Here is a 19,557-nt window from a genome sequence, read left to right as displayed (position 1 = left end):
ACACCACATGCCTTTGTCGCTGCTTGTACACACAAGATATTTAACTGTCCAATGACAACTACCGCCACATACCCCTAGTACAGGTGGCATACCGTAATAGGTATAACCCACGCACATCGTGAAGCTGCAGATTCCAAAGATGTGGACGATCATGCTTGTTGACTCAACGCCAAGAACGAAAAAGGAAAGATAGATCGAAGGTGAAGCCACGAAAGAAACAACACTAGGAAACAGATGACAGGGAAGACGGTGAGCTCCAATACGAATGGAATCGAGTCCTTCGACTTCGTCTTCTGCCAGCCAAATAACTGTAGGTAGATGTTGCAGGTGAACGCCACCAGAAAATACAACATCGCCAACCCAAACGACGAGCGGGCAAAGAAGTATTTGATTGGGATGATACGACGGAACTGCTGTTCCTTGTAAGGTGACATGGCGAGGGATAAGAACAACACCAGAGATGTCGCGGCGCATGAAAGCCCAAACACGTACGTGTGTGAGAAGACCTTAAAAGCCCCTACCGTAGTAAACCGAGTTGCCGGTGGCTGGGTCCTTATCGCCGGGGACTGAGAAGCTCGACGCGAACACTACAGCTGCGACCAGCCCTGAACACATCCTGCCCGTTTCCATTAGTTGAACCTTGCAATTCTTGAGCAAAGCTTGGTGACTCAAGAGTAAACATCTCTTCTGCGGTCATCTCTTGCGCGTTTCGACTCTACACTAATTCCTTAGGAACCATATCTCTCACCGTCTGCATAAAAATGTCAGAAAACGATCAAATTTAGTAGGCAATTCCGAGAATGTAAAGATTTTATTTGTAGTTAATGTAGTTAGGGACTTGACCTCAAACCATCTTAATTCATCTTGCAATTGTAGAGCATCTTGGTTATGCTCGGGGGCATTTGCCGAAGCCAAGTGCAGGATAGTTCTTCCGGTCCTTTTGTCGACGCGGGACAGTAGCCAGAATGGTAGTATGGGATTCTTCCCCTGAGTCATCTCACGTATAGTTCTCACAATCTCTCGGTTACCATGCTCTATTGCTACTTGGAGAACGCTTCGGCCACGGGTGTCCAGGTACGTAGCTGCCTGCGGACACATTCGTAAGATCGTACTGACGAACTCGGGAATGCCCATTTGTGCACCCAAGATCAAGGGTGGCTCGTTCCATCTTCTGGTAGACGCAGCCGGTGCGTTAAGTTGATCTTGTCGCTCACCTCTTTCTCGAAAGCCTGCTGCAGGAGCTCCGCCGTCACCTTGTTTTCTTCCCAGCACGTAGAACTCCATGTTTCTCGGGTCGCGGGCTAAAAATTCGATGAGTTCCAAGGCTTTTCTATGGGTTCTCTTAATCTTCTCCAGATGTCGGGTTCGAGGGTACACTGCATAACGCATTGCATCTCCAAATTAACATCAGAAGAAGTCAGCGACATGATCGTCCCATTTATGTTTTTCCGCAAATAAGCTATAATTATCCATCATGTAAACTACTTGGTTTTGGAGAACTAAATTACAAGAAGCCTTTTCTATAGTTCTTTCCTAATTTGCTAAAACTCGTAATGAAACAGTAGGACATGGCTCTAAATATCATCAATGTACTGTTTGGGAACAATTACTCACAGGTCTTTAAAATGATGAAGAGAAACAGACGAACCCGTTTGACTGCAAGGACAAAACGGAAAACATCAGCGTAATGAAACAGAACATGGATGACTACAAAAATTGTAGACAGAGAAGCTAGTAGGAGTGCCTGGGATGACTAATATGTTAACGAGAGTACAGCGGCAAGTTGGAAATCTTGAACGAATTGTTCTATGCCTCCCGAAATATTCGTGGTCATCTTGCTCTGTGGCTTCAGCTTGCTTGAGATTATATACATGTAGACGCCAAAGTGAGAAACAAATCAGGGAGACAATAGTGGACTATTGATATTGTGATGGAAAAGATGTTGATGATTTGAATCACATACACCGGCATCGTTGGAGCTTCCACCTGCCTCCTCTTCATCTCTTCGACGAGTCCTGTGTGAGTCCTTCTCCAAAGGAATAACTGAAATGTAAAATCAAAATGCTTGATGTTTAAGTTTCATCATAACTATATTTTTCTCAGAACAATTATAATTTTACTTCACATCGAAAATTAAAAGTAGACAAATACTAAGATTAATTTATAGAGATTTGATGAGTGTATTATTATTAATTTAAACTTAATTATTCAGATCAATGATCCAAGTTCAATGAAGTTACTAAGTCAATTATTCGGTTACATCATATTATATATATATATATATATATATATATATAATAATAATAATAATAGTAATAATAATAATTCACCTAAAAGATTATTAGTAATTGGTTTCTATCACGCTCCTCTATTCAGAAATTATTTAGGAATGTTTTTTTTTTGGTAAATTCTAACTTTATCCTCCTATTCCAATTAATTTCGTTTCAAACTTTTTGAAATGATTCACTAAACCAGTTTGGATGAGGGAACCGGTTCGATGAACCGGTCAACCTTGTGTCGCTTCCTCTCCTCCTCCTTGAAGAAGAAAGAATAAGGGATAAAGGGTGACAACAAAAGGGCGAATTGAGGGAAGGAGGAGGAGACATGTGAAAGAATAAAGAACAGAGAGCAAACCAGACTCGACCGATTAGATTTGAATCGGTTTAACACAAAACCATATAATAAATCCAAAAAAATCAAGGGTATATGTGTTCTGATAATGAGAATAAAAACACCCCTACTCCATAAATTTGGACGTCGAACGATCGCTAAATCAAGGTAGTCGTTGGTAGGAAATGTAGTGAAAGAAATAGAGAAACAGGGGGGAGGGCGGGGCGCTGGGAAGTTGAAGGAAGAGGCGGGGCAGCACTTACAGTAATGGAGGATGGACTCGAAGCCGCCAAGTACCATTTGGCTTCGGAATAACCCCGGAACGGTCACCATCAGCTGCAACGGGGTCACCGCCGTAGTATTCCGAGATGTGATCAGCAATGGAAAACGCTCTGCAATCTCCAGTGCAAGCCCTGCATCGACTCACTCACCTTGATCACAGCAAAGATGCGGAAGCAGCATGATCAACATATAACACTTCAAATAAATAGGATAAAAACAAGATAAAGGCAGCTGGCCAGCGCCAGACCAACGAAACTGGTGATGATCGCTTACCCGGCGCGTTGCCCATGATGGCACAGTGCAGCATGGTGGCGCCGTCCTCCCTCCGGGCTTCCGGTGAGCTGTTCTTTTCCACCAGCAGCCAGAACATGTCCTGCAGCCCGTACAGGGCCGCCTTATGTAGCGGTATCTCCTGTTTCACGTTCGGCATATGAACGAGATCTGGCACCCTGCCGATCAGCTTCAAGGCCACTTCTTTGTCGTCCATGGCGGCAGCTACGTGAAGCGCTGTGGCGCCGTCGTAGTTGGTGGCCGTGAGCATGGCATCTGATACTTGGTTGATGAGCTTGGGCTTCTTGTAGGCGATGACAAAGCTGAGCAAGGGGTCGAGCATGAGGTTCACGTGGTAATCCTGCCTCACTAGATGCAGGAGTTTGTCCACGGCCACGTTCTCACAGTGGATGAGCGAGTTCAGCCGGCGGAAGCGTGCCACGTCCAGGGCATGCGGTGGCTCCTCTGATCCACCAACACCTGCACCATCTGCAGGCTGCGACGTCGTAGGGTTCAGCGGGTGGAAACCTGCCAAGTCCAGGACATGCGGTGGCTCCTCTGGTCCACCATCACCTGCGCCATCTGCAGGCTGCAACGTCCAGGGCTGTTTCTCTATTTGTCTCCCTGATCCGGCGCCTGCATCAGCAGCAGGCATCAGCGTTTGGATGCTGGAAGGAGCCGCCATATCCAAAACACGCCAAAGGGAGCCTCTGCTTTCGCTACGATCTCACCGACCACTAAATATATAATGGCTACGGGGAGGAGGAGACGAGGTGATGAAGTTGGTCCCCATCGACCGACAGACGCCACCTTCCTCGTTTCCAGTTGATTGAGTAGCTTTGCTTCTTGACGGGGCATAGCTTCAGATTCTCTAGTCGAGCTGGCTAAAGATTACTTAGATCGTAATGATTGGTAATTATTCCAATGATTGATAATTTTAATTTTTTTTAATTTATTTAGTATATATTCACTACTTCTATCTGTTATTAAATATTTAATCTTACAATCACTTTCTCTTTCAATCAAAATTTTAAATTCTTTGTATTTGCCTACAACTTCTTTCTTTTCTTTTAACATATAAACCTAAGTTTACTTAAGAAAATATTTGCTTCCTTCCTAGGGTCACAAACATTTAAGTGTACCATATTAAGTTGATGTCATTTTTTTTATTCTTCTTAGTTTAAAATATTTTTTTTCTTACTTTCGTATGACATATACTTCACATAATTTCGACGGACGATCAATTCTTAACAATCATATCACCATATTATACCATCAATCTCCTCTTTTGATGGTATGTATATCTTCACCACCAACTAATGCTGCGTTTGGTAGCAGCACGAAGAAACTACAAGATGTTGGAATTAAACTTGTTCAAATGTTATAAAAGAATTCATTTCATCAAAAGAAATGTTTATTGCATCAAGAGATAGATTAAGGAGATTCATTACATCAAAAAATAAATTAAAAGTCTATGGAAAGATAAGTTAAATTGGTTATTGGTTCTTGAAATGGTCTCTTAAAAGAGAATGATTCATCTTGAATACAATTAATGTAATGTATTTTTGGGGATTATATAAACCTTATATGTTGGATCATGAAAGATATAGAGTTTATGAAATTGTAAAGAGTTTTCTTAAGAAAAATATAGAAGATTGAATTTTGTCCTACTCTTCCTCTATTTGATAACTCTATCATTTCTTCCTATCAAGTTCAACATTTGGTATCAGAGCATAGGTTAAGCTATGACCTCTTCCTCAAGTACCATCCAACTCCATATCTCCAGATTGACAAAAAAAAATTATGATATATGGTGCATTCAAATGAAGGTTCTTCTAGGCTCCCAAGTTGTATGGGAGTTTATAAAAGATGAATTTGCTGAACCAAGTCCAGCAGAAGAAGGAGCAATGAATACAGAAGGAAGAAAACAACTCAAAAAAAGAAAGAAGAAGGAGAAAAAGACTTTGTTCACGATTTACCAAGGGCTTGATGATATAATATTTGAGATCATCACTCCAGCAAATACTTCAAAGGAAGCTTGGGAAATACTTCAAAAAGCATTCGGTGGTGTTGATAAGATAAAAAAACTTCGTTTACAAGTTTTACGAGCTGAGTTTGAAAAATTACAACAAGTTACTTCTAAAACTATTTCTGATTACTTCTCAAAAATCATTTCTATTGTTCATCAAATGAGACGAAATGGTGAACGATAGAGTAATAGAAAAAATACTAAGATCTCTAGATCCAAAATATGATTTTATTGCTATTGCGAAAGAATCTAAAGATTTGAAAAAAAAAATCTTTAAAAGAACTTATGGTTCCCTTCAAGTTCATGAATAAAGAATTACAAAAAGAGGAGAAGACAAAACTATGGAGCAAGCACTACAAGCTAAGCTTGCTCTTGAAAATAAAAGTAAATCAAATTTTCAAATAGGAAGAAGATAAGGACAAAAAGGAAGATGAGGCAAAAATCAGACTAATCGAGAATCTCTAAACAATGAAGATGATGGAGAAAATTCTAGCCAAAGAGGCCAAGGTTATGGTTGAGGATATGGCCGAGGCCGTGGACATGGCAAAAACTTTAAAAGGTCTGAAATACAATGCTATATTTGTAAAATGTATAGACATTACTCTTATGAATGTTATTATAATCCTAATAATCAAGGTGATAAGACAAATTTTGTTGAGGAAGAAAAGAACGAAAATCAAATTTTACTAATGAGTTATGATAATTTGAAAGAGAATTAGTCTATGGCATAATATCTAGATACATGAGCCTCAAATTACATGTGTGGTATCAAAGAGCTATTTTCAGAAATGGATACAAGTTATTCCGGGAACATTACATTTGGTGATTTGTCTCAAAACCAAGTAAACTTGGAACAATTGTTTGAAAAAGGTTATGATGTTGAGATAAAAGATATGACTCTCTCATGACAAGAATAAAATATTGATATCACATATGAAAATGATAAAGAATAGAATATTTCCTTTGCATTTAAGTATTTTTGATTAATCAAATTGTTTTAAAGTTGATATTGAGGATATTTCTACACTTTGGCATTCTAGATATGGTCACTTAAATTTTAAGGCTTTGAAACTTCTAGAGAAGTATAATATAGTGACAGGAATACCAAAAATTGATCGCCTGTTAAAATTATGTGAAGTATGTGTCAGATGTTTGTGGCCCTATCAATCCAGTATCACTTGGAGGAAGCAGGTATTTTCTTACCTTCACTGATGATTATAGTGGTAAAACTTAGGTTTACATGTTAAAAGAAAAGAAAGAAGTTTTAAGCAAATTTAAAGAATTTAAAGATTTGGTTGAAAGACAAACTTGTAAGATTAAATGTTTAAGAACAGATAGGGGTGGTGAATATATATCAAATGAATTTAAATGTTTTGTAGAAATAATGGAATTCTACATTAATTCACCATAGCATACACACCTCAACAAAACGGTGTCTCAGAAAGAAAAAAATAGGATTATCCTTAACATGGTCCGTTGCATGTTAAAGGAAAGAAAAATTCTCAAAGAATTTTGGGGAGATGCGATTGCTTGTGCAGTTTATTTGCTTAACAGGTTTTTGACAAAATGAATTAATAATGTTACACTAGAAGAAGCATGAAGCTTACAAAAACCAAGAGTTGATCATTTGAGAATTTTTGGAAGTATTACATTTGCCAAGATACCAAAAGAAAAGAGAATAAAATTGAAAGATAAAAATTAGAAATACATTTTGCTAGGTTATCCATAAAATTCTAGTGGTTACAAACTCTATAATCCTATCACAAATAAAGTTATGATGTCTAAAGGTGTTGAGTTTGATGAACAACATATTTGGAATTGAAAAAGTGATGAGCAGTATAAGAAAGCTATAGCTTCAGAAGAAGATATAATACAAGCAAGCACCGAAGTCCAATTATAAGAAGGTCAAGAAAGCTATAGCTTCAGAAACTATAATACAAGCAAGCACTGAAGTTGTTTTGTCGGAATCATCACCTAGATCAGCTAAGTCACATGATTCAAGAAGTCCAATTATAAGAAGGACAAGACTGATTCAGGAACTATATGATGTGACTCGAAGAATTGATACCAACAATAATGAACTTTCTTTATTTTATCTTTTTGCATGATATGATTCATTAACCTTCGAAGAAGCTTATAGAGATGAAAAATGACAAGCTATGAATGAAGAGATTCATTCCATTAACAAAAATAATACATGGGAACTTACTACACTTCCAGAAGACCACCAAGCTATCAATGTTAAGTGGATCTTCAAAATAAAAAGAAATACAAAAGCAGATGTGGAGAAATACAAGGCCCGATTGATTGCAAAGAGTTATAAACAATAATATGGGATTAACTATGAAGAAGTATTTGCTCCAGTTGCTCGACTAGAGACGGTAAGATTACTTATCTCTTTAGCAGCTCAAATGAAATGAAAAATTTTACAAATAGATGCCAAATCAGCATTTCTTAATGGAGTTCTTGAAGAAGAGGTATATATTCAACAACTTCGAAAGAAACTTTAACATGTTAGATGGAACAAATTTAAGGGGGGAGAATGTTGGAATTAAACTTATTCAAATATTATAAAGAGATTCATTTCATCAAAAAAAAGGTTCATTGCATTAAGAGGAAGATTCATTATATTAAAAATAAAAAATAAATTAAAAATCTACGGAAGAATAAGTCAAATTAATTATTGATTCTTGAAAGGGTTTAGAATGATTCATCTTAAATATAATTAATGTAACGTATCTTTGGGGACTATATAAGCCTCATATGTTGGGTCATAAAAAATATAAAATTTTTAAAATTATAAATATTTTTTTTTAGAGAAATATAGAAGATTAAAGTTTTATCTTACTCTTGCTCTGATAACTCTATTCATTCTTCCTATCAAATTCAACGTAAGAACCCCTACTGCAACTATTGCTACTGCTCCTCGGGAGCATGGCGGTTTGGTTCTCATCGCTGGAAGCCCCGGAGATCCCTGGCACCCTAAGTTGTTCCCGTGCGTCCGAGAAGCACGGTGGCTGTGTCTTGGGCATGGGTGGATGGTGCCGTCGCCGGTGTCTCACGACCCGGAGGTCGAAGCATGCTTGTCCCCCCTACGCTACGTTGGCGGATGCGCTCGTTCCGTCTTCCGTTCCAAGTCCACGGGCACAATTAATCTGAGTCCACGGTGCTGCGGAGCTGTGCAAAGGATGGGCGAGCCCTGTTTTGCCAAAGTCTTCGGCAGCGATTACTTTGGTGATTCTTTTGCCCCTAAGATCAAGGAGTTCTGCGCCTTGCAAGCGTCTGCTGCAACTAGGCATTGGAGACACGCCTCCTTTGAGCAGGACTAAAGTGCCAAGGTAGTGGAATGTTAAGGAGAATTAAAGATTGAATCTTTTTAATTAGTGTTTCTTGTCATGACTAGTTGAACTTTTTGTCAGTCTGGCCAAAGAATATTTGGCCTCAAGGATCTCTGAGAATGTTCGAAGAAACTTCCCTCTTCTCCAGGTTGATTTGAAAGGTCCAATTATTGGTAAACAGAACTCTTATCGTTGCTCTGCTTCTTTTTTTTTTTTTGGCATTTGAGTTTCTTTCCTTTTATTTCTTAACAAGTGGTATTAAAACAAAAATTATCCGAATCAGAGTCATGAATTTTTTTTTTCTTGCTTGTTAATGATACGAACAGCAGCGCAAGATATTGAGCATACTCAGATTTCACATCGAAAAAGTCAAAATACGTCCAATTCGTAGGAGCCTCGTAATAAATACGAGTACAATTCTGGAATTATATAATTTAATGTCACACCCACACGCAAAAGTTGGACCAAAATTGGCACCACGGTAGAGGAGCACAATAAAGAAGACAGTGGGGAAGACGGCAAGCTCCAGTACAAGTTGAAGGATGTCCTTCTCATGTGTTGTCTGCCCGCCATATATCTGTAGGAAGATGCTGCAAGTGAAGGCCAGCAACAAAGCCATCAGCAATCACTGTGATTGCATTGCTACCTCAAGCAATTAAAAGACAATCTTAAATTTTATATGGCGGAACTCTTCTCTTCCTGCTCTTCATGCATTAGTAACACATTAAAGTATAATGTACATTGTATTCCACATGTTAATACTAGTTGTCCTGTGCTACGAAGCACTACAGAAGTGTCTTCTCTTCTCTGCATCTTGTGATTCGAATGGCAGGTGGAAGAGGCGATCGATCGTGCCATAAAAGATGTGATGAGCAAGCCATGGCTCCCCCTTCCCCTCGGCCTCAAATCACCATCCGCCGAGGTGGTGCTCGCGGAGCTCCACCGGCAGGGCATCTGCACAATCCCTCCCTCCACCCCCTCGACTGATCCCCACTCCTGTGGCTGACTCCGCCGCCGGAGCTGGTGGGCTCGGCCTAATCATCGGTGGCTACGTGGCTTAACACATCATCTCATGAGAGCATAATGGGGATTGTGGCTGTGAATAGAAGTCTGCTGTTGTTAAACCAAGACATTGAGTCCTCATTTGTGTGACTGTGCTTTATCCTTTTGGCCTCTCCCTTCAAGAATTATGTTATTTGTCAGCTTTCTGCAAGTAGTGTATTGCTACAAAGTGCATACATACCGGCAAATAAATTGATAGGACATGTCTTGAATCATTGACGCAATTCGATTTTAATTTTGGATCGATTTATTTTTATTTGGACCAAACCATCATCACCCCTATCAATTTATATGATTAGTAAATCTAATCAGAAACACTACACAGAATCTGAGGATAAAAGAATTTGATCAAATAAATCCACTTTCTGTTTTATTTTTCTTCGTACAAATTGCTAACTCTTTGGGTATAATTGATGGATAAAGAAAAGGTCTACCACTAAGAAAAATAAAGACTACGCTTATCTTCCATCAGTCGACTCCGCCGCCTCATTTATGCACTCCATATCGTGCCTCGGCGCATCGGACGGCGCGTCGATGACAGCTTTCGTCGCCGCCCTCCCGGTGCCCCCGGGAGATTCCGTCGCCTCGTCGAGCGTCTTCCTCCCACGCTATGAAAACGGCTCCTCGCGGCTGGCCGTCTCCAAGCCTTCCTGGATCGTCCGAACGGAGGTAAATCGCCATCGCGCTTCCTTTCCTTTTCCCTAAACCATTTGTGCCTTTATTCTGTGGTGTTCTCGTCGAGATTTGCTTTTAGTACGTAAAAGGAGAATCTTTACGGATCTAAAACGAGGTGACACCTCTAGGGCTCTGGTTTTTACAGCGAGGTGAGTAGTGCTATTCGATCAGGAGGATTGTGTAAGGACACTTTCTTGGTATGATTTCTATTCTCTCGTGTGGTTTACATGGTTATGGCCTCATTAGTCCTCTGTCTAAAGATACTCATGTATGTGTTGGGCGTGTTGTGCCTTGAATGATTGATTATACAAGCCATTACGATGTTTAGGTTTGTGGCATAATAGAACTGCTGAATCCTGATGTTCATAAAATTCGATAGCAATTAGAGAATCTCTGATGTAAATCTGGACCTTTTTGAGTTGAATTTGAACACCTCATAGATGTGATGATTACTAGGGCAAAAATTAAACGATAAGATTTTGGATTGCTATCGTTATTATTTCTATCCCTTCACAACTGAACAAATCACAAAACCTGCAAATTAGTTTAACAATGATATGATTCTGGGTAAGTTTCGTTAATTCTGTTGATTGGAGCTTACCACATTGATTTGAAAATTCAACAAATTTTCACTCTTTTTTGCTGGGATTGTTTGTGATGTCCCTATGTATATGCTGTCCATTTTTATCAGATTTCTATCATTTTTTACCGATGTTTGTAGATGCATAACAATGTTTGTATAGTATGAACTTTTACCCCAATTACGAGATATGGATTAACAGCACAAACGATAACAAAATAGCTCGTTGTTAACGCCATACTACTTATAACAGATTATCACTTATAAAATAACTGTTTGATGAGTAAATTGTTCATCACAAATTTTCTTGACAAATGACACTTTGACCCACATTAAACCTTTTTCAGAGTATAGATCCCCCTTCTCAACAAGTTAAATACCACTCATTAGAAGTTATGTAACCATGTTACTTTAAAATTTTATAACAATTATTATCGGATTAGATAAAGATAGAAAAACATGGATTTGTTTACGGTAAAACCAAGTGAAAAAAAAGATAATCAATAAAAGATGAACAATACACAGAACTTAATATATGAGCTTTTTTGGGATTTTCACAAAATTTGTAAGCTTCAAATTTTTTAACATCTACATACAGTATAATGAAAAAAAAAAAGAGTAAAAAGTAAAAACAATGCCTTTCTTAGATTTTTGGCATTGATTATAAACTTAGAATCCTAAACTCTTTTCTTCTTTTACCACATCCAATTGCGCCGGCCTTTCAATTTAGAAGAAAACTGAACAATCTGCTGCAATTAATTCAGACCTGTTACTGGAATCTTATGTATATTTTCAAGGGATCACCAACAGATCATTAAGTTCTTAACATGATCAGTCTTTAACCATGAGTTTGTTGCATCCTATTTCTTTCAAATAGTTCTGATCTGAATGATGCTCTATGTCAAAGAAAAGCATGCAAAATCATCGTCCAATGCTTTGACTCTATTCAAATTTTATTGTCTTTCATGAGGAAAATAATTTTATTATTTGATTATCCTCCATTCCACTAGTCTCAGATCCAATTTTTAATCAACATATAATATCATGTAAGCATGTTGATATGATTGGGCGGAGTATTAAGATCATGTCAAACTGTTTACATGTATGTTTATCTGGTCTAATTCATTCCTGATTTAGATAAAATTGTTGTTCAAGGTGTATAAAGAACAAACAAGACCACAACTAGACGCATACGGAAGTCTAATGAAGACATTTATGACCTTTATCTTTATAAGAATTTGACATGAAGGATTTTTTTATTTTTTTTTGCAAAAGGGGAATTAAAAAGCTTTACTATGAAGTCGAAGGGACATGAAGGAACGATAGACGTTAAACATGTATTTGTTAATGTTACACTTTATGCCAGTTATTGATTACATGAAACTGTGCGTTAAATATGTTAGTTGTCTTACTTGAAACTTGTCTTATTATAACTAGTGTTGCTTATATCAATAGAAACACTTTTTTTTTCAGTTATATCAATCGGAAATATTGGCTAATTTGATAGACCATGACTAACGACCCATGGGGATGGCAATGGGTCGGGTACTCTTGAACTTTCATTGTGCTCTCTAATCAACTACCTACTCTCTCACTTGAACCTATTCCATTTGGATTCAGGCACCCACTTTCCTACCTGACCCATCCCAAACCTGATAACGAGTAGTCAAACTCGATTAAAGCTGGTTAGAAAGGTGTGGGCATCCTGGAGAAACCTGACCTGCTTAAACCAAGAAGGTTAAGCTGGTGGGTGCCTAAAAACGAGCAAGGGGTGCCTGTAAAACCTCACCTTTTGTTGGCAATATACCTATCCAGTCAAGTGCTTATCAACTAATATATTGACAAACAAAGACCAATCTGTAGCATAATCCAACAAGTAAAACAAATCATATGCTTTGGGTTAAGCGAGAATAGAGGATAGGGTTAAAGCATTGGAAAGATTGTGTTGAGTAATATGAGGTGAAAAATCTACTAAACCCCCCATTTGGATTCAGGTAGTGGGTACTCAATGATTAAAACCCATACTCATCAAAAACCTGGATTAATATTTACTTTGCTATCCGAACCTACCTATACCCATACCCATTTAAGGGTATCCAAACACAGTTTAAGTGAGGTCGCACAGAAGCAGGTACCTGGAAAAATCTGATCTGCTGCTATCTTTAGTGACTTGTGAGTATCTCTTGCAAGAATCACTATATTTTAGCATGGGGGCATAAGTGGGTACTTTTTCTTTTATTGCATGAGTCTGTGCCTTGCTGGTCAACATGCCTCTATGCCAGTTGACACTAGTAAAAAAATTACTGTTATATATCAGCAACTTTGGGATGGTCTAATTTGGAAAATGTGGATCTCTTTGGCATGATCCTTTCCAATGTGCTGACATGTGGTGATTGGCACAACAATCTTGGTTTCTTTTGAAGAGTTTTTTCCTGGGTTTCCTATGACATTATTTTATTTGTTAGATTTTGTGATGTCAACGTGAAGAAGAATGGGGTTCCAAATTTGGTTACACATAACGTGTTTAAAGCAACACTTGTAGTTGTTATCTCTGGGTTAGATGTGGCAGATACTCACCATAAAGTATTTGGTTTCTATCAAATAATGCATCTAGTTGTCTACCCTTCAAAAGAAGACTTTTTTCTCTCTCTTCTGTTCATGTTATTGTGTTTGTGGTAGTTGGCTCAATATGGAGTGAGTCTGACATCTTAGTTTGGAAAGCATGAGTTATGGTATTTGAAGGATCGCAACGATCGGATAGTAGTATCCATTGACATATTCAAGCCTTGAAATAGATTTGAGATCTATATTGGAGAAATGAACAGGCAGTGAAGTTAGATTTAGACCCAAATTCTGGATAACTTTTGTCTTCTTGCAACAAATTTTTTAAGATACCAAGTCCTATGCTTATATAACAAGTTTTCTGTTTTACCTTCTTGCAGTCAAATGTTAGGAGAGAGAAAATGAAGAGACCAGATCCGCCATGTGTGGTCTGTGATGGTAGTGGGAGAATTGATTGCCAGTATTGTCGAGGAAGAGGTCTCTCAAATATTTCGTCCATGCTATACTTGCACAAGTAGAACAGATTTCGACCTCTCTTTTTCGTTCATTTCTCATGCTATGACTTGATTTATGCAGGCAGGACGAACTGCCTGGATCTGATCATGCTCCCTAAAGGAGAATGGCCTAAATGGTGAGTCACCTAGTTAATACGTTTGTTCGTACACGGTTTGCTTCGGTCATGTTACATCTGATGAGCTGGTGCCGAAAAACCATTGACCTGCCGCAGGTGCAAAGTCTGTGGTGGAAGCGGACTTGGCCACTGTAACCGCTGCCTCGGAACAGGAGAATACCGAGATGTAATGGGATTTCATTTTATGAAGAATAATAGGGATTCAACATGATTAAGCAACCGTATCTGGTACAAACATACGTGCTAAGTAGACAATCCTTCAAGTTTGTCGCAATGTTGTCATTCGATATAATTGTCTGGCTATATCCGAAGAGGAAGTGGCCATAATCCTTCGATAGATGGTCAATGATGTGTCGCAGGGAAAGCAGATGCGAGTAGTGCAAATACACCCTCGGGACAATTTCTCGAGGTTGGGCAGAAGAATAGCATCACTGGTTATCCGATATGAATGCTTCGAGTGAACCTCTGCTTTGTACACACTGAGCCTAACGAAAAAGTTGGTGGCGCAGGTGAGCTTGAACGCATTGGTTGATGGTTATATTTTGATCAGCATATGACATCATAAAAATAAAAATAACAAACAAGTTAAAACATATTAAATAAATTAAATTGCTTTTTTTTCTTTTCTTTTCAGAATATAGCTTCTACGTATTGTATTCTAAAATAGTTCACCAAAATTATACTGTAATAAAGTCATAAGCATAGTGTAATATCTGAATATTCAAGCCAAGACAACTGAAAAGTCAGATATCGACCATAAAATTTCACACGCAAACTCGAAACACATTGACATCCAGTTTTGTGCACTCAGAACTGCTGGTACTTGAACGTATCTATGATTATTGAATTGCTAGAACTCGCAAATCTGGCGAAAGCACGCGCAACAATGCAGATCGGAAGAACACTTGAAATTATTATATCAAGCTGGCTGTTTGTTAGATGTGTGGGGATGATGCATGCTTATAGACACTTCAAATAAAACGACGAAATGCACCGAATACGGCGTCAGGAAAGAAGAGGAGGAGGCAAGTGAGAACTGGACAGACGATGATCTCCAGCATGAATGTGATCTCCTGCTTTTCCTCTGCTCCCTCGACGCCATATATCTGCAGGAAAGTGTTGAATGTGAAGGCCAGCAACAGAGTCCCCAACGCCATGTTATATGTGAGGCGGGCTAAGAAGAACTTGGTTGGGATGGCACGGCGGAACTGCTGCTCCTTGTACGATGAATTGACGAGGGACAGCAACAAGAACAGAGATGTAGCAGCGAATGACAACCCGATCACGTATGTGTATGACAAGGCCTTGAACATGGGTGAATCGCCAGTTTTTGGATCGTCGATGTGGGAGAAGGAGGAGCTCATGGCGAAGACCACAGCTGCCACAGCGCTTGTACATGTCCTTGCAATCCCCACTAGTTGTTTCTTGCAACTCTTACGCATCTGTTTGTGGTTCGATGTAAAGAGCTCTTGCGCTGTCTTTCCTTGCTTATTTCGACTATGCACTAGTTCTTTAGGAATAATTGATTGCACCATCTGCATGCGTATAAATGCTACGAATCAACTTGATCAATATGCAACTTTAGGATGATTACTATTCGTTTCACGAATTGTGCCGCTACCATCACATGGTTATCATTGCTATCTTGGAATAAATTTTATACATGTATAAACATCTTCGTATCTGCCAATGCAATAAGTAGTGTGTTTGGTTTTTAATCCTCAAGAGAGCACCATAAGAATCACATCTTATTTAATTAAAGAGTTGCATCGTGTGGAGCAGTAAGGAAACAAAGGAAGAAATATTATTGGAACTATATAAGAGTCTTATTGATTTAGGAGATGTTAAGAAAATAGTTTAATTATCTATGCTTAGGATTGAGATGAGTCCTAATTTATTCTCATAAGAGAGAGAGAGAGAGAGAGAGAGAGAGAGAGGTTTATTTCACAAATAAAATGGTTTTTATTATTTATTTGTCAAGTCATTCCATCAGTATTTGGATTCCTATCTACTCATTTTGGATCCTGGTTCTCGCTAAGATACAAGGACCAAAGAGAGAAGGGCAAAAGTAGTATTTGTTGGTTATTTTGTATAATGCATGAAAGAACCCACAACCGACAAAGAATGCATGTCAAAGAATTGAACGGATAACACTTTTGAGAAACATGTCAAAGAATTGGAGGAGGGGGGCAAAAAAGTTTAGCAACTTTACCTCAAACCATACTAAATCGTAATGCAGTTGCATTGCATCTGGTTCGTCTTTCTCGTCCTTTGCTACATCTGGGCTTCCACGCGAAGCAAGATGCAGGATGGTGTTCCCGGTTTTGGTGCGAATTCTGGAAAATAACCAGGATGGTAAAATGGTTCTCATGTCCCTTATGATCTTGACAATCTCCTCGCGACGATACTTGACTGCGACTTGGAGAACATTTCTGCTCTTGGCGTCCAGATAGGTTGCTGACTGTGGGCACACCTGCAGGATCTTGCCCACGAACTCGTGAAGACCAATCTCTGCAGCTTTGATCAAGGGTGTCGCCCTCTCAGACTCTGGTGACACTGGTGTTTCATGCGGGAGATATCCAGGCTCTTCCCAGAACCCTCCAGAATGATATTCTTCGTTATAATTAGGACGAACGCCAACGGGTTTATGTATTAGCCCAAAAAGGTCAAAGTTGATTGGTTGGGCGCAGCACTCGATGAGTTGCAAAGCTGCTTGATGTCGTCTCTTTAGCTCCTTCAAACGTTTCATGGTAGGGTAAACTGTGAGAATTTTTTTGAAGTCTGAGAGAGAGGTCAGAACCAACCCATGTTCTCATTATTAATTACCAGCTATCGATCCTAACTCTCTCTATCTACCTGTAAAGTCTATCACAAATTTTTTAAGTTGCTTAAACTATTTAAAAAAAAAACGTTTAACAATTATGTGGGTGGCATTACAAAGTTCATTAATTATTATTATTAGCAACACACGTGCGTAGGTAGGTACACACGCGTACGTATCCTATGGGTTCAACGCTGAATAATACAGGTTGCTGGCTCCGCATCAATCTCCTTATGTAGCATATATTCAACCGAGTCCAGTGCATATATAAGACCATCTATGAAAAATTATCTTCGGACCACCGCAAATAATCTACAATATTAAGCCATTTATGTAAAATAAGTTGGATGAATTTTATTTTTAAAAATTATTTTTAGATTTTTCGTAGGAGGTATCCTCACTTAAATACTTTTCAAAAGATAGCCTTATTTGTTATAAACCTTAAAATATTCTTTGATAAGATAATTAGAGTGTACGTTACAATATATGAATCAATTTTCGTACTTCAATCCCTCATGCAAAAGATTTAGTATCGATTACCGTGTTTATCAATAATCTTAGTAGCTTTGAATAAGCTAAATAGACTTATAGTGTCGGTTAAAATCAAATATTTATTCTAGGGAGAAACCCATGTCAAATATAATTTTTTGTTATCTAAAAAAATTATAAATATATATTTATTTTTTTTAAAAAAAAATATATTTTAATCAAATAATTAGATCGACTTATCCTATGGATCAATCCATACGGTGTAACATAGATATCGCTCTAATTATCTTGTCAGGAGATGTTTTAGGTATTATGACAAATAGAGGATGTCCTTTAGGAAATATGGGAAAAGCAAAAGATCCTTTTTAAAAAAAAAAAATCACCAATATAAATTTGTTTAGGAAATTAATAATGTGCTATAAAACTTGTTATGTAAAAAAACTTTGGGAAGGTTGGTATAGATATCATCATCCATGCATGCACTCTTTGAGAACAATAACAACTTACACAGCTTTAGAAGGTGGAAAAGGCTCCATCTGGCTGCATGGACAAAAAAATATGAATCATAATATAATATGATGACAACACGCTTTCACTTTAAGATGGATGTAAAAAGTTGTAGGTAGAGAAGCGAGCACCTAAGATGCAAATCAATTCCAATAGGTCCAAGAGAGTGTCATAGTGAGGTGGGAATCTTGAACGAATTCCTCTCGACCTCTCCAGAGATTCGTAGTCACGTCGTGCATCCTGTTTTGTGGCTTCGGCTCGCTTTATATTACAGTTTAAGAAACATTAATGCAGATGGGACAATATATATATATATATATATATATATATATATATATATACATTCATAATTATGGAATTAATCTGTCATGTAAATTAAAAATGATTCATATATAGGGAAGCACACACATACCGAGACAATATCGTTAGAGCTTCTCGCTTCCTCTTCTGCATCTTTATCGTTTGTCTTGCCACAGCCCTCTTCCGATGGAACCACTGAAGTGAAAACTATTATGAGCATTCAATTTGCTGTCTTTTTTATTTGATGTTGAGAGTTACATAAACATCAATATTGATGGATATTTTGGATGGGAATTCGTTCCATCCAAATGATTGGGAGCAGATCTGAGCACTTTGTTAATAACCTTTTTGGGGAAAATAAAATTAGAGTTTGGGAACACTTACTGACATATAGGAAGGATTCGTAGAAGTCAAGGGGAGTTTGGCTTCGGAATAACTCGGGAATGGTCAACATTAGATCCAACGAGGTTACACCATGCTGATCGACTTTTGTGATCTGACCTGGATAAGACCTTGCAATCTGCAATGCGAGCTCTGCACGCACCGAGATAATATATTTAAAATTCATTGGAGACAAAATCAGGGATAATATATATTAGATAAAGCGACAGGATGAAGGGGTGGTGATTAATGACAACTTGCCCGGCGCATTGCCCATGATGGCACAGTGCAGCATGGTGGCGCCGTCCTCCCTCCGGGCTTCCGGTGAGCTGCTCTTTTCCACCAGCAGCCAGAACATGTCCTGCAGCCCGTACAGGGCCGCCTTATGTAGCGGTATCTCCTGCTTCCGGTTCCGCACATGAACGAGATCTGGCACCCTGCGGATCAGCTCCGAGGCCACTGCTTTGTAGCCCATGGCGGCAGCTACGTGAAGCGCCGTGTAGCCGTCGTAGTTGGAGGCCGTGAGCATGTCATTTGATGATATTTTGTCGATGAGGCGGCAGGCGAGCTTGGGCTTCTTGCAGGCGATGACGAAGCTGAGCAAGGGGTCGAGCATGAGGTTCACGTGGTAATCCTGCTCCACCAGATGCAGGAGTTCGTCCACGTCCACGTTCTCACGGTGGATGAGCGAGTTCAGCCGGCGGAAGCGTGCCACGTCCAGGGCATGCGGTGGCTCCTCTGATCCACCATCACCTGCGCCATCTGCAGGCTGCGATTTCCCGGAGACAGACGGCTGTTTTTCTACTTTTGTCCCTGATCCGGCGCCTGCATCTGCAGCAGGCATCAGCGTTTGGATGCTGGAAGGAGCCGACATATCCAAAACACACGAAAGGGAGCTGCTCCTTTCGCTACGTTCTCACCGACCGCTAAATATATAATGGCTACGGGGAGGAGGAGACGAGGTGATGGAGTTGGTCCCCATCGACCGACAGACGCCACCTTCCTCATTCCCAGTTGGAC

General features: G+C 39.0%; 3 protein-coding genes across 3 annotated transcripts; 1 reads left to right on the top strand and 2 right to left on the bottom strand.

Annotated features, from left to right (window-relative positions):
• Positions 1 to 3,839, bottom strand: LOC135608677 (uncharacterized). The gene is made up of 6 exons (XM_065101706.1): positions 3,166 to 3,839; positions 2,874 to 3,023; positions 1,964 to 2,043; positions 1,615 to 1,856; positions 844 to 1,376; positions 1 to 751 (listed from the first exon to the last, which is right to left on the bottom strand). The coding sequence occupies exons 1-4, from the start codon at positions 3,815 to 3,817 to the stop codon at positions 1,680 to 1,682; spliced, it is 1,059 nt and encodes a 352-aa protein (XP_064957778.1). The 5' UTR covers positions 3,818 to 3,839; the 3' UTR covers positions 1 to 751; positions 844 to 1,376; positions 1,615 to 1,679.
• Positions 3,840 to 10,041: 6,202 nt separating this feature from the next.
• On the top strand, positions 10,042 to 14,385 carry LOC135608682 (uncharacterized). Its single transcript, XM_065101707.1, has 5 exons — positions 10,042 to 10,260; positions 10,395 to 10,463; positions 13,789 to 13,885; positions 13,985 to 14,039; positions 14,136 to 14,385. Exons 1-5 carry the CDS (start codon positions 10,084 to 10,086, stop codon positions 14,248 to 14,250), a joined length of 513 nt encoding a protein of 170 aa, XP_064957779.1. The 5' UTR covers positions 10,042 to 10,083; the 3' UTR covers positions 14,251 to 14,385.
• A 625-nt stretch (positions 14,386 to 15,010) lies between these two features.
• Positions 15,011 to 19,402, bottom strand: LOC135612090 (uncharacterized). Its single transcript, XM_065107890.1, has 7 exons — positions 18,799 to 19,402; positions 18,541 to 18,690; positions 18,269 to 18,351; positions 17,988 to 18,096; positions 17,857 to 17,889; positions 16,252 to 16,799; positions 15,011 to 15,574 (listed from the first exon to the last, which is right to left on the bottom strand). Exons 1-7 carry the CDS (start codon positions 19,379 to 19,381, stop codon positions 15,011 to 15,013), a joined length of 2,070 nt encoding a protein of 689 aa, XP_064963962.1. The 5' UTR covers positions 19,382 to 19,402.
• Positions 19,403 to 19,557: the final 155 nt, after the last annotated feature.

This window comes from Musa acuminata, chromosome BXJ1-2 (genome assembly GCF_036884655.1).
Source record: "Musa acuminata AAA Group cultivar baxijiao chromosome BXJ1-2, Cavendish_Baxijiao_AAA, whole genome shotgun sequence".
Taxonomy (NCBI): domain Eukaryota; kingdom Viridiplantae; phylum Streptophyta; class Magnoliopsida; order Zingiberales; family Musaceae; genus Musa; species Musa acuminata.
This window is presented reverse-complemented; position numbering and strand designations above follow the sequence as displayed.